At 34.0% G+C, this 15,727-nt stretch overlaps 1 protein-coding gene and 1 long non-coding RNA gene across 6 annotated transcripts in view; one reads left to right on the forward strand and one right to left on the reverse strand.

Annotated features, from left to right (window-relative positions):
• The window catches only part of LOC129752542 (contactin), a 110,988-nt gene that overhangs the window by 88,083 nt on the left and 7,178 nt on the right, over positions 1–15,727 (forward strand). For 2 of the 5 annotated variants that reach the window (XR_008738888.1, XR_008738889.1), the window contains 2 exons: positions 136–2,557; positions 2,638–2,890. The exons of 1 other annotated variant lie outside the window; for it this stretch is intronic. Coding sequence is in view for 2 of the 4 variants with exons in the window: in XM_055748329.1 (XP_055604304.1) it covers positions 3,791–3,885 (95 nt within the window). In the remaining 2 variants the exon portion in view is untranslated. Of the gene's footprint in view, positions 1–135; positions 2,558–2,637; positions 2,891–3,790; positions 3,970–15,727 lie in introns of those variants that run through there. 2 more of the 5 variants (XM_055748341.1, XM_055748329.1) reach the window with 2 other exon arrangements.
• On the reverse strand, positions 8,358–9,052 carry LOC129752659 (uncharacterized). The gene is made up of 3 exons (XR_008738898.1): positions 8,967–9,052; positions 8,685–8,880; positions 8,358–8,623 (listed from the first exon to the last, which is right to left on the reverse strand). It is a non-coding gene; the product is annotated as an uncharacterized LOC129752659 (long non-coding RNA).

Consider the following 15,727-nt stretch of genomic DNA (forward strand, 5'->3'; position numbering starts at 1 on the left):
GTACTGGTAGTACATACAATACTGGTAGATGCAATTAAAAGGAAAAATAGAGAAAATTTAGAAAGCTTCCGATACCTTCAATTCATGCAGATCCTCAAATCGGCATCGACTAATCAGGTTTCCGAACTTTTCCAGGATCAACAGCATCTCGTGGGAGGGAATGCTGCAGAAGTAGCCATTCTTCCTCAAGCGGAACGGTTACCGGTTCGGTAACTAGTGGAAAAATAGCGGAATCCTAACGCTGCACATACCGGTACGCGATACCGAGAAAGGAGGAGAAATGGTGAAGCGCAAAACCGAACCCGGAAGCAGCAGTAGTGGTTCCGCCGGGTTATGTGTGTTGTTGACCTGTTTGGTGGTCAGTGTTTTTACTATCAGGTAACAAAAAAATAGACTGTCTAGCTATTATAGTTTTATTTTTATTCTTCTAAATATGAAATGCACTAAACTTAATTATTTCTGTTTTTCAGATTTCAGTGGTGAAGATTTAATAGAACGCGATGATGCAATACACTTTTGGAAACCCGCAGAGTGATGCGAACGATAATAAAAAAGAAGATTAAAAAAAATCAAATCTCACTTTTTAATTTTTTGAAAATGTAAACCCTTCATTAAAAATAATTTAATTTTAGATTTCACTCAAATTCGAGCAAACGTTAGAAAAATAAATTTTGCTAAAATTTTAGCAAATAAAGGTTTTTGTTTGCTTGAAAATTAGTAAACATTCAGTCAGGACACATTTTGTTATTTTGCTAAAATTTTAGTAAAAATAAATTGCTAAATTGATTGCTAAGATTTTAGCTGGTCAAATTTGAGCAAAATTTTGCTAATTTTCGGCCTCGGAAATTTTGTGTGTGGGGATGGGTTCTTATGTGTTAGTTTGCCAATCGCTCGTATCGTGAAATATTCTAGGACTAATAACTTAGCTATAACCTTAAATGCAACATCATGGCGAAATCATTATCTGAGCAATATTTTGGTGATTGGCAAAACTGCGTGTTTTACAAAAATCAGAGCACCTGGCCAGCTGTCAAATTTCGGCTGCGTTTCTCCCCCACCGCCGCATCCAACCGCTCGCTCGTCTACTTTTTGCCATACCATTACAATTGAATCTATTATATTCAAAGTTGATTGCATAAGGTCAATCTGCAGTTTGTATACATAGTTGAATCTACACTCAGAAAAATACTATTATGTATGCTATAAGATTCTCTTATGAAGTGGCGCCATAAGAAAAATTAATGAAATTCATAAGATTGTCTTATGACGCGAATGAATTCTGAAGATGAACGCCTACTTCAATGAGAGGTTGTTGCTTTTCATAAGAGATTCTTATGGAAACAGTAAATCACTTTCTAATAAGAAAAAATCTAGATTTTTCATGCTGAAAACATTCACTTTATTGTTTGCCAAATTTGTTTAAAATTGAATCATTCATGGTCACCATCAGCAGCGCATCAACAGACGGCTCCATCAAATTTATTTTTGCCGCATCTTAATCTTCGACCTTTCGTTTTTTGCCAATCAGCTTGCTGAAAAGTAAACAAATAATGTATATTAGTTTACTTATATATTAAACGATCACACCAAACACATCAAATCGAACTTACCATTCCGCAGATAACAATAACATTTAAAATTGAAGGGAAACTACAATAACTATGAACTGGCGATTGCTTCGTACTGTTAGATGATGAAAAAAAAAACTGATTCCATGAATGAATGTGTTCATTATTTTTTCACAAAGCCGTTTCTTCTATTTTTCATAAGAACATCGTATGAAAATTGAAAGAATTTCATAAGACTCTCATGAAACATTATTTTGCACTCTAAAAAGCGGTTCATAAGATGCATCTTATGAAAATTATAATAAGAATTTGCCTGAGTGTATTGTATTTATAGTTGAATGCATAAAATAAACCATAAAATTGAATGCATTATATTGATAGTTGATTGCGTAAGAAAAATTAGAAGTTTGTAGTTGAATCGATTATATAAGAAGTTGAATGCGAAAAAATCAACTGCATTTCGATTATTGGTATAACAACCCAACAAACTAACGAGCCTATAGTAAACAAAGAGACGAAATGTCACGATTGGAATTTTTGGATTTTCTGTCAGTTTCATTCCAATCGAGCAAAACCAAGCAGTCTTAAAGGCAGACCTACAGCAGGGTTGCAAGCACATTATTTCAAAAGGGATCAGATTGCGCTTCTTTGTTTACTATAGTTTCTTTACAACAAACCATTAAGCACTGTTATGAGCCGCATTTGGGACGAATAATAGCATTTCAGTGCCTATAAGCCGTGTTCAGTATTTTCAAATGCCAATAGGCTCTATGAGTTTGAAGCCGTAGAGTAGGCTCTAAATTGGCATATAAAGCAGTGTATTAAGGCTTTCAAGCCCTGTGGGTAGAAGTTGGATGACATTCACGTCAAAGCCTGTGGGAGGGCTTTGTGCCTGTCATTCATGAGGCAGAATAAAACGACTTGGTTCTGGAAGAAGAGCTGCGTATTTGTTTACTTTGTCGATAATTTTTTAAACTTGGGAGAACAAAGTAAGTTTTTTGTTTTTTTAGTTAATTTTGGATTTCAAATAGAGTCGTAAATCTTTTTTTTCATCTTGTCTTTCCCACAGGATCATCTTGCTGTCAATTAGAAGGATGATACGCTGGAAAATACCCGAAACCCGCGGCCCGGGAGCAGCAGAAAAAAAAATCGCTTCGTATTACTAATGGTCCCACAGGAACACCATCAGCGATTTGCAGTCTTAGCTACCCCGATTGGAAGATAGTTTCAGTGATATGTGGAAAGTAGAAAGTGTCCAGAATAGTAATTTCGTTTTCCGTTTTTGAAGTTCAATAAACTAAGTGATTTGATGTAAAAATTAATTGTTTTCTTTGATTAAGTTCAAGTGAAATATCAATCAAATATCACAAAAGTTCAGTTTCAATAAGAAACAAGTGTTCAGCATTCATGTTTATCTAAATGTTTAATTCAATTAACAATTATTGGGTAAGAAACGGAAATGTGTTTCAAGTTCTTGTATTTAAATATGGCAAATTTTCGCAGACTCCTGAGTTGATATGATGGACTATTCAGCAAAGTGGCCGATTAAATGTTTAGCTGCAAAATTCACAGGTTCGATTCCAGCTTCTAACCTACGTAGATTAAGGGGGTTGAAAAGGCTAGAGCGAGGAAGAGAGAGATATATAAAGCAAGAACATTACGAAACATAAACACATTTTTTTATTATCCTTTTTCCCCCAGTGGGTTGTACCCACTGAATTAATATTTTGACAGTTTCTCACAGGCTTTATATCGGCCGATTTACAGTCCAAACCCGGCTTTTGGGCAGCACTTATTTGTAATTAAAAGCTGTTTGGCCTGGAAAGGGATTTTCTATATTCTAATATAGAGTTGAACTAGGGCCATTTTTCACGGCTTATTGGTTACTTGGGAAGCTTAAATAATTGGAACAACTGTCGTCTTTTTTCTCCGTCTACTAATTCAAGCAGTGCCATAGTCCTATTTGCCACTGGTAGTCTTCGTGATATTATGCTGGTTGTTGCACCAACACTTTTCAATTTTGGGACAATTAACCTCAAAAACGACCATGTGTGTCGACCAGCTGCCCGTTTTTTGTACCGAGAGTTTTTGAGGTTGATTGTCCCGTCTCATCTGTACACGCTCAGCAAGTGTGTGTAAGAAATGTCAAAAACAACTCTATACACGATGCAATTATTTACATTCGGTATTACCCAAGTAACGCATTTTTCCCTTTCTTTCAGGCATAACTCAAACGCCCTATAACAGTTTTAATCTAGTGCAACCGAAGTTATGGTTGTTGGTGGCAGCTATCCTGTGCAGTAAATTTTTTTCGTGACCTAACTCAGACTGAATCTGAAGTTTATATTCATATAACAACTTTAGGCTAAATTTTGAACAATAAATTATAGATATAAAGTAACACATTTACTTTAATGAAAGAAATTACCTTATTCACTGGATTCTCACGTGTACGTTTTTTGGAAAATTCTTAATTTGAAACAGCTCATACACTCAAAACAATCGGTACGTCTTAGCTACGTAAACTAGGGTAGGTGTACTCTCCTCCGTCGTATCCCTCTTATTCGTCTTAATTCATGAATGCATGTTTTAGAGCCGGAAAATCACTTCACACTTTAATAGGCTACTTCACATGATAAACTTACGCCTGTGAATTTATTTTCTATCACAAATTTGTCAATTTTAAAACTATTTTTTGAGATACACGCAGCGAAAAGATTTTTTATTTCGAAGGAAAGTGCCGCAAAAACAAAGGATTTTTTCCTTTGATTTTGGGATAAATAAAAAATCCTTTGGTTCAAATGCATTTTTCTTTGTTTCAAATTTTTCTTTTCAAAAATCTTTGAATCTAAATCCTAATCCTTTAAAACAAAAAACAGTTTCATTTGATACAAAGTTCTTTTCGTTTGCTACAAGTAACAAAGATTTAGATTTAAAAGCATTTATTCATTTAACCCTTCCCCATTTATTCCAATTGGAAGAAATATTTTCTGTTGTTACGAAGTTCCTATTAAGAATTTCAAATAATAAATAGAAAAATATAACATATTTAATTCTTTTTTATTGACGAATTTAAGAAAAACACTGGTTCACTATATAATTAAATGATCCGATCCTAAATTTCGGTGACAAATTTAACCAGTCTGGCGTAAAAGCATATCTTCATGGGCTAACTTCCAGAAGCAAGTTCCGTTGCTGACTTTCCTCGCCATCCGACGGGTAGTTACCGCTTAAGATCGGGCCGAAGATAAACAAACCGCAGTTAAACAATCAGCAGTGGTCCTGTAACAATGCAAGCGCTCATAGAAATTCTTAAATATTCACTTTTTTATTAACGGATACACTTACCATTCTTCATCCTGAATTCTCCTTTAGCAAACGCTGATCAACTGGTTTAGATTTTTAACACGACCGGTCAACTCTATTCTATTTTTCTGTTTTATTCTTCTTGCTCAATCCTAAATAACTCTAAATTTGAAGTTTTTATTTAAAGAAATTATTCCTTTCCTTCGAAAGCAGTTTTCTTTGGTTAAAAGAAAATTTACTTTGTTTTGAAAGAAATATGCAATTGAACAAATGTCTTTTGAATCAAAGAATTTCTTAATCAAAGTCCAATATTATTCGATTCAAAAAAATTATTCTTTCTTTCAAAAAATATTCACTTGAATCAAAACTATAATTCATTGATTCAAAGAAAACAGGAGTTTGATTCCAAAAAATGATTTTTTTGAATCAAAATCAGTTTTGTTTTGTTTCAAAATCCAAGTTTTCTCTGCGTGTATTTGATTTTGAAATCTCGAAGTGAAATTAATTATTGGCACACTCCCAGGGCTGGTAGCGGTTTGACAATGAAAAAGTAGGGGCTTTAGTGACCAAAATTTGAAAAAAAGTGACCAAATAGTGACTTTGAGGACCGAAAAAAGTGACCAAATAGTGACTATGTAGAACGAAAAAAGTAACTTTGAACTATAAATAATGTGACCAAATCAGGCCCGTGCGAAGGACCCGGCCAGGGGGGGGGGGGGGGGGGGGGGGCTGGGAATTTCTTAGCAAATTTAAAATTAAAAAATCTGAATTCTAAAATAAATGTCCAATCTTGTACAAAACTTACCATGAATAGATGTCAGGAAAATGATAATAATTGTTAATTTTTATTCATCTAAATTTGGAATTCTTTTCCTCATTTACAACTGGAAGTTTAGTGAGAAATTCCGCTGTAATTTTTTAATTTGAACAGAAAATATTTAATCACGATTTAAAATGTGAATTAGCGATTACTGAATAAGAAATAAATTTTGAACAGAATTTATTCAATGGTTTAATTTAATTTGATAAAAAGAAGAATATATTTATGATTATTTTAAAAGTGCCAGTTATATAAGCCAGACATAAAACCTTTAATAAAGTAAAATTCTCCAGTTATCAAAATTTCTTTTTTGAAGCTTAAATAATAACTTCATGTTCCACTACACTGACACAGAAATGTTAGAAAATGAGTAATTACGTGAATGATAAAAACTGATGAAAAATTAAAAATAATGAGTACAAAACTTTTGTTATTAATATTGAAAGCACAAATCAAGTACAAATTTAGTTAACATTGCGTATTAAAATTTATTTTTAAAGTTGCTACTTAGAACAATTTTTCAAACTTTTTAGATTAATTTAAAAATCATGATCGATCCAAAAAACATGATTTCATATAAAAAAATATTAATAAAAAGTTTTTAAATATTCAATCGCAGGTTTTAAGGCTTTAAATTACAAGCTCTGAGTATTTTGTCTCTTTTGATTAAAATATTGGGTCCTGAAATAACAGAAGGTTGAAATTATGTTTTATTATTAAAAAATGGGAGTTAAAGGCTTATGGTTGAAGAACACGAAAATTCAGAATTTAAAAACAAGGAAACAATATTTAAAAATATGTCTTAAAAATTTAAAAAGTTTGATTAAAAAAATTCGGCAAGTTGATTAGAAAATTGAAAAAATAAATGTACAATAAAATTCGGTAAATTTACTTGAAAATTGAAAAAACAATATGGAAATAAAAAAAGATTAGTTTTTAAAAACATTTCAGGAAGAGTTTTTTCAATAAACATGTTTCACTATAACCATTTTGGAGCTTATTTTTTAAATTATTGATTTGGTAAATAGTGTCCTAAACCAGAAATTTTGTCAAATTCGGCCGAAAACATTTAGTTTTGGTGATAAAGAGTGTATTACTAGTAAAATCAATCATTGATAGATAACTGATTATGGAAAAATGTCATTACAAGTATTTTTGACATCACAGCAGAAAGTGTAAAAAAACCTGATTCTATTTAAAGCTCATCAATTGATTCAATGATTCTGATTTGAGTTTTTGTAAAAAAAAGTGCAGAAACTTCTCTAAAGATTTTTAATTATTTTCAAAAGTCATTTCAATAACAAAAGCTGATAGAAATATTGCATACATATTTAGATTCGGAGAACCCAAATTAGTTGAAATTACCGTTTAAATTCATTGCACCTAAGAAAAATGTAAATTTTTTAGCCTTGTGTAAATTTTTAAACCCTTTTTTTAAGTATTTAGAAGAATTAAAGACACGAAATAAATTTGAGTATGAAATTGTTTTTTTAAAGAATATTTCATATCAACATAACATTTGTTATAACATAAAAGATTTAAAAAAAATGGTTCGTTTCAATCTCAAACTTAGTTACACTTCTTAATAAAAACCCATTCCAAAGACGAGATAGGGTTTTTGTATATCAAGTTTTGAGTTCCAATACAAAAGGTTGATTGAACTAAAAAATAAAATCTACAATCAAAGTTAGTTTCAATTCATGAACGTCAAATAATGTCGTAGATCGAAATGTCTCAAGCCAAGGGTGATTCATGCCGAAATTCCGCCGGAGGCGAAAAAAATTTCTAACTGACTGATCAAGTAATTTACCGTTACTACCGTCAATATTAACACGCGCAATTCAAATTACTCTTTCATTGGTTTATTTTCGGTGAAAAAAGTGACTTTTGGTGATAAAAGTGACCATTTTTCCGAAAATAGTGACTTTAGTGACCAAATGATGAAAAAAGTGACTTTTTAGTGACTGACCCAAAAAAAGTGACCAAGTCACTAAAAAGTGACTCGCTACCAGCCCTGCACTCCGCTATATTGAAAGACGAACTTAGTGATCCCCCCAACGTGTTTCTTTGTTTTAACGCTTCCTGTCAACGCATATAACAATCAAAATCATCAAATTCAACAGAAAAGTGTTGAAATAAAATTAGAAAAATGATTTCAAACTAATCTGAACTATATAAATTTGTCAATATTCGATTGACTTGTCAACCGAACAGCTGATTTCTCATGTTTACAATTTTCGGCACCTGGTGGTAGGGTAAAAAAAACAACAACACTACGCATGTTCAATGGCGGGATAGTAACGAAACTAAATTGGGGGTGCAAATGTTATGCATAACCACACCCAAAATAATCTGCACGTCGTGGCTACGTGAAAAACTACATAATTTTTATCCAATTGATTTTCACGTAAATGCTACGAAATAGTTAAGTAAACGCGCCCCTATTGGAATTGGTACTCACATCTAATTTACGTGAATTTTTAATGCTTGCAACATGGTTTGACGCTGAAAGTTACGAGAAATTTTTATACAATCGAGGTTCCATTATAGTCAGCTATATCGTTCCTTTTAATTATTATGATATTTGAATTATTAATCGTATGGCCATTTTTCCATAATAAAGAAGTCATTCCAAAATTTATTTTTCATTGTTTATTACACAATCTACTAAACATACAATAGTCACTTCTTTAGAATCCAATCTACTTAAAAATATGAAAACTTACTGTTTGAGTAACTCCTGCTCCTAGCCACCAAGCCCTTGTTGTTCCGGATTTCCTCCTTATTCGTCACCACCAATTTCTGGCTCGAACCTTTGTTCAAGCGGGGGTGAAGGTTGCGCATTTGCCAAGTTGCTTTTCCGGAAACATCTGTTGTTTTTCCTGCTGCTGTTGTTAGTACAGTGAACTTGGTACGGTTGTTGCAGTCTCTGTAAAAGCAGAAAAAACCTCGATTGACATAACTTTTCCTCTCCTGTAATTTTGACTTACCGATAGTTGCATTTTAAGATTTTCCCAAGCAGATTCGTCGGCTGCGGCCATTCCAGCTGGGTCTTGCAGACACCAATAATCTCGCTTCTTGGTAGTTGCATAACCTAGTTGCAGTAAAGCGAACCCAACAACGTCAACGGTCGTCGTAATTATCGTCGTCGAAATATTCAATGTTCATTGAATAAAAACACCTTCACTAAATAAACGACTCAAAACGTTTTTATGAGAAACTTAAACAAGCTGGTGTTTTTTGATTCCACCACGTAAAATAAAAAAAAGTACCATTGCGGGTTTCGCGTTCAACGGCGCGCCGGTTTGCTGTGGCGCTTATCGAGATTTTTTTGGGGCTACAAAAAAATTAAAACGTAAACAGATTCGAAAGGCTGCCTTTTATTCTTATAAGAAAAATGATCACACGCGGAAAAACGGAATTCAAGACACCCACTTAGAATTTACGTGAATTTCATGTATCAGTTAAGGGTTGATATGTATTAGTTACGGGGAAGTAATGTGGTTGCTACAGGACATACGTAGAATCGATGGGATGCATCAAAAACTTAGTTTACGTGAAAAATCCCGTAAAATTAATTTCTTTATTATTTTGGGTGCATGGTAATGCAAAATTCTTAATTTTTTAAACTACCTAATATTAAATAATTGTAGACATGAAATACTTTGAAGGTAATGTTGATGTTATGAAATGTTAATTTGAAAAAATAATTTCTTTTGAAGAAATAATTGAACAGTGCAAATCTCTGAAGTTCAAAATGGCGACCGGTTGGTGTTAACATTTTTCAAAACAAAAACAAAAAGCTACCCTACCATCATCTGTCTCAGGAAATGCTCTATAAGGTATTTCCCGACTTGTCAACAGAACAGCTGATTTCTCATGTTTACAATTTTCGGCAGCTGGTGGTAGGGTAAAAATAACAACAACACTACGCATGTTCAATGGTCGGATAGTAACGAAACCAAATTGGCGATGCAAAAGTAATGGTTATGCAAAATTCTTAATTTTTTAAACTACCTTAAACAAAATAATTGTAGACATGAAATACTTTGAAGGTAATGTTGATGTTATGTAATGTTAATTTGAAAAAATAATTTCTTTTGAAGAAATAATTGAACAGTGCTAATCTCCCAAGTTCAAAATGGCGACCAGTCGGTGTTTACCTTTTTCAAAACAAAAACAAAATGCTACCCTACCACCATCTGTCTCAGGAAATGCTCTATAGGAAACCGTTTTGCAAGAATTGGAATTAGACCGGTTCATTTTTACTATTTTTTGATTTCTAAGTAATCACAACACAATAAAGTAATTTTGAAGCTAGAAACTAGAAGCGCCGGGAGATAAGTGCAAAACGTCTTTTTATATTAATAAATTACTTGAATGTATTCAGCATTGCTTTTTTAAGCTAAGTGGTTGGTGTTTTACAAATTATTCACTACCAGTACCGTGCATAATTTAATAGACGTTTGAGTGCACGCAAGAATATCTCCAACTTTACCCATTTCTAACGTTAAACTCCAATGACATTGTTTCTTCATAATTTTATATTTTAAGATTTGATTATTTTTGGTTCGATTATCTGATGTCACTGAACCTCTCTCAAGTATTTGAAACATTAGATACATCAATTATATGAAAATTAGACTTTTTTAACTTCTTTCATTCAAACTGCAATATCTTACATACGACCAAACGCTTTGCTCTACAGAATCCCAAGTAACAATTTAAATTCTTTAAGAAACTGCAAGGGCGCTACAAAACCTCGTTATAAAACAACGTTTAGTTATATTAACCCCATTAAAACATCTATATAACACTTATAAGAGTAAAAAGGCCCACCTACAGGAGGTTCTGAAGTGAACATTTCCAGCACCCTATAAAACCATCCGAGAGCAGGTTGCAGATAATTAAATTAAATCTCGATGCGTAAAAATAATTTTTCGTGAATTTTTTGTCCGAAAAGGGTTTTGAATTAGAATAAAATTAGCGTACTTAACAAAAAAGAAAAAGATTTTATTTGCAAAGGCTAAAAGAGTGACTTTTATGTTCCTATTATTATATTTATCAACTTCTTGATATCTCTATGTGTAAAGTTGTTGCGCGTTCAATTTTATCGATCAAAATTGAGAAAAACTGGGAGATAAACCGCGCGCCCATTTAAAGTGACGAAATATAAAAGTTCATTGCAAAATTTTGTTTTACAATCAAACTTTCACCGGATCTGTTTCAATGATATATGGTTTTTCCGACTAGATGACAAAATAGGAGCACTAAATAATAAAAATTAAAACTCACTGGGTATAAATCGATTAGAAAATATTTATTTTAACATTCAATTCATACAAAAAACACTTTCACATAGACGGGTACCGCAAGCTAATTCACTAAAATCGTAAGTCATTTCACTTCCGTGGCACTTCCCGAAGCTGTATGAGTTCTCCGGATTCCGAGAGTTAGCCTTGCATGCTGTAAGTCCTTGGGAATTTGTGCAGGATTCTGTAAAATTCACAATAACTTTAGATTTAAAATATAATAGATTAATTGAACACCTACCAATTTCTTTTTGCTCCGTTTATTTTGCATTGTTTCTATATTTTTTAAACGGTGTCGTGAGCGGCTTTTCCCTATTTTCTGCATGTCAATTTATTATGAAATCTGCTTCAGTTTTAATATTAATCAATAGATTAATCGTTGGAGAAAACCACTCCAAGAATTCGGATCCGATTTCTAAAATTATTTTCAATTTGTTTACGTTTAAACCAAAGGTGCCAAGTGTCCAGATCGATGCAGGATTAGCTTGATTTTCAAGACACCGTCCATATTAAAAAAAAATTTGAACTGTCCTTATTATTGAAAAAATAGTCTTGAAAAGTACCGATTGGTCCTGTTTTTCAAAAAAGAGTATCAACTATAATTATGTAAATTTAAAGTTGAACAATAAGAACATGAAACGTATCCGTAATAGAATAAATCAACCCATTGAACCGACGATAATCTTCGGTGCAAATAAAATATTTTTGAAAAAACCACCTGGCATCTCTGATTACAACCTCCCGATTTTTTTTTCTTTTTTTGAGCCTTTTGACAATTCATGCACGTTCATTTAAGAATACCTACTCCGGTTTTATACGAGGTTTTGAAGTTGCTGTATAGTGGCCTTGAATGCGGATATAAAGACATTAATATAAAATAATATTAAACTAGATACGGGTTTTATAATTTATTTTATAGTCGTTTTGTAGCCTTCTTGGAGATACAATATATAACGATCTTCGCCAAATAAGCTTTACAGCGATCAACACTTTTTCAATGCCTCTAAAAAACCTCCCTTTTTTCTTACAAAACTATTAGGAGTTTAAAATGTTACTTGGGAATGTTCACTGAGAGATCCTTGAAAACTAAAATTTAAACTTCTCCTGTTTTCAGAAATTCTCTAAATGAGAATCAATAACTACTCGAGGAAAAAATATCAATTCCTGGACCGATAACCTCGATTTCTATTGAATTTTGACGATGCATGGAACATCGATGCAAAAAACTCCCGTTGAAGTTCAAAATGACAAGAGAATTTAGATGAATGAATAATTTGAACTTTGAAATAACAGTTCACGAGTCTCTGCTTTGGATCTCAATACAAGTTTGGATAAAAAAAATCGGAAGATATGATTTTTTGTACATAAAGTCGTTCAAAATAAAACAAAATCGAAGCCCTTTTTTATGCTGATTCCTACCATATAAGTTTTAAAACTTGACTCATGTTTGCTTAATATTTTATAAATTCTCAGTGAATTTTCAAAAAATGATGTTTCGTCATTTTTGACATATTGCAGTTTGAATGAAAAAGTCGAAAAGTTTTATCGCTCGTAAAAAAAAACTCGAATAGATGAGCTGAACCAGTCTAATGCGCATTACACGCATCAACGTGGCGTTGCTTTGTTTCGTTATCCTTCGCCAGGGTTCCCACATGTATAAGAATACACATGTTGACAAAACGCAAATGTGATTCTGCCTTTCCTCAAATGTCTTACTATTCAGTCTCATTACGTAGAAAAACATATAGTTCTATTAAAAAGGTTGATGTTTTTTAAATATGGGTAGTTTCTGTTGTACTATGTACCTACCCATGTTACTAAACACCCTACATGCAAATCAGCAATCAATCCAAATTAAAACCCAATGAGTCAACCTTCATTTAATAACAATAACAACCATACGCGAACGGGCAGCAAAGCAGACCCGAAACGAACCATCGTTAAATGCATGTTATGCTGACGCGCTTTTCCCTACCGTCGCGGGCGCACAGCCGAAGAGCTAATAAACTTCAATGAAAAAGATGCTGAATTGCATTCTAACCAAAATATTTACCAATATAAACCGTCCCAGGGATTTTGCTACTTTACTTTTGGAAACACCAGAAATGCAACATAAACATATTTTTGGCTATAAAAGAAATCCGAAAATTATTCAATAAACAGTTGTTGCTCTGAAAATCCGGTGTCATTGCAATCCCTACAAACGGTCAACGCATTCATTCAATCAACCATCCAATCTGACACTCTCCAATAGATGAGTTAAAATAAGCGCCTCACAAGCCGACCCACACACAAAACTTTCGGGGCTCTACTTAGCAAAATTTCACTGTTACTTTTCGTTAGCAAAAAAAAATTTTTACCGTTGAGTTAGCAAAAAGCTAAATTTACTTGATTTTAGCAGTATGAAAGTTCATCTTGCTTGATTTTAGTAGAATGAAGGACTTCTAGCCGCTTTGTGTACAGACAGCAGCCGCCGCGGGTAGGGAGAAGAAAAAAAACAAACAGACACGATTGAGCGCGGTTCCGAAAGATCGCTGCTAGTGGTTCAAAAGGTGGCTTAAGCCTAGTCCACACTAGGCAACATGAACGGCGATTTTTGTTATGAGACGAACTTTGTTGTCTGTTGTTGTTGTTGGAAAAATGAGACGGTCGCAGTGTCTCCCGAAGAAAATGGGAGACGCTGAGACCGTCTCGAGACGAACCGTCTCCTAGTGTGGACTAGCCTTTAGTCAACAACAAAATACTGGCCAAATCGACACCGCCCGCTTAATAAAAATTCTACTAGGGCTACTAGAATTCTAGTAGCAGTTCTAGTAGAATTCTAGTAGAATTTTTGCCGGCAGCCAAGAAGAAAATGGCCCAACCGATTCTACTTGGAATGAATTTTCCCGTTTCAAAATGACCTTTTCCGCACACATGCATATTTTTTAGTTTAAAAAATATGTGTATTTGTGTGAGTGTGAATGTCAAGCACTGTTGCCAGTTCATTTATTTTGCACAAAATTGCAGTGTTGCTTGCTAGATCATTGTTTGTTTTCGGTATTGTTCTTCAAGTCTGAATCAAATCTATTTTTAATTCCATTCGTTTTGTCATGCTTATTTATGTTTCATTTATTGTATAGTTTTATTTACACAGTACACTTACCCAAGTAACAATTTAAGTTCTATAACAATCTGGAAGGGCACTTCAAAACTTCGTTATAAAACAACGTTTTGTTATATAAACCCCATTAAAAAACACCATTAAAACACCTATAAGAGTAAAAAGGCCCACCTACAGGAGGTTCTGAAGAGAACATTACAAGAAGCTTATAAAACCTGAAGGCCTTGACAGGTCTTTGCTGAGGGGTGATTCAAAGATAAACAATTCGTTGCAGAAAAAAAAACTTTTGTCATTCTTTTTTTTTATTTCGGTCTTAAAATTGCATTTGGAATAACAACATGATGACAAAATAAAATATCATCGATCCCTCGTCAACAAAACTAAGAGTATCATAAAATCAATTAGCCGAACAACTACACGCAGCGAAAAGATTTTTTATTTCAAAGGAAAGTGCAGCGAAAACAAAGGAAAATTTCCTTTGATTTTGGGATAAATAAAAATTTCTTTGTTTCAAAGGCATTTTCGTTTGTTTCAAAGAATTTTTCTTTTGAAAAATCTTTGATTCAAAATATTGATACTTGGAAACAAAAAAGTTACAGAGGTTGTATATAAGAAACGACCGATAAGTTCACGTAGAATTACGACAGCCTGTCCTGTGTCAATGTGTTTGTCGTCTTAAATAAGCATTCTAGAATGAAGTATGTCGAATTTTTTGAAGGAAATGATCTTCAAGAAAAGTCAGTCTTTCCTTAATTGTCGTTTTAATACCTATTAATGGTCTAAAACGACTCATAAAGATAGTATGCAGCTTGTTCAACTGCATAACAAAAGGCGAATTAAATATAAGTATAAGCAGAAACAAAGCCGATGTCGTCGAAATGATTGCGTCCGGCAGTTATGCAAATAATGTTATCAACACCCGAGCTTTGTATCAAACGCTTGCGAGAATAGCTTTCAATGACTGCTTTGATCTAAACGCTTGACTCAGTGCAAAAGCTCATGCGTCTCGTTGGAAACAGTATTATGTTTTCATTTCCCTTCATATCACATTGCAATCACTAACTTAAAATGTTGATTTTACCTAGGATTCCGGAGAAGGCGTTAGATTAACCATGTTTTCAATCCAATTTTTCATTCCAACGGCCCTTTTCAGGGCCAAAAATTTTCAAAGAGTTGTTCTTGAATTTTTGGAAGTCGTGTGCGTTGAGTGGGCGGCATGGATGGGTGTGGGGTGGTGTGCGATGAGTAGGTGGTGGTGTGCGATGGGTAGGTGGTGGTGTGCGATGGGTAGGTGGTGGTGTGCGATGGGTAGGTGGTGGTGTGCGATGGGTAGGTGGTGGTGTGCGATGGGTAGGTGGTGGTGTGCGATGGGTAGGTGGTGGTGTGCGATGGGTGGGTGGTGGTGTGCGATGGGTGGGTGCCATGTGAAGGCTGGGTGGTGTGGAATGGGTGTGTGGCATGTGATGGCTGGGTGGTGTGGAATGGGTGTGTGGTGGATTGCGAGGGGTGGTGTGGAATGGGTGTGTGGTGGATTGCGAGGGGTGGTGTGGAATGGGTGTGTGGTGGATTGCGAGGGGTGGTGGGGAATGGGTGTGTGGTGGATTGCGAGGGGTGGTGT

The sequence above is a fragment of the Uranotaenia lowii genome, chromosome 1 (genome assembly GCF_029784155.1).
Source record: "Uranotaenia lowii strain MFRU-FL chromosome 1, ASM2978415v1, whole genome shotgun sequence".
In the NCBI taxonomy this organism is placed as follows: Eukaryota; Metazoa; Arthropoda; class Insecta; order Diptera; family Culicidae; genus Uranotaenia; species Uranotaenia lowii.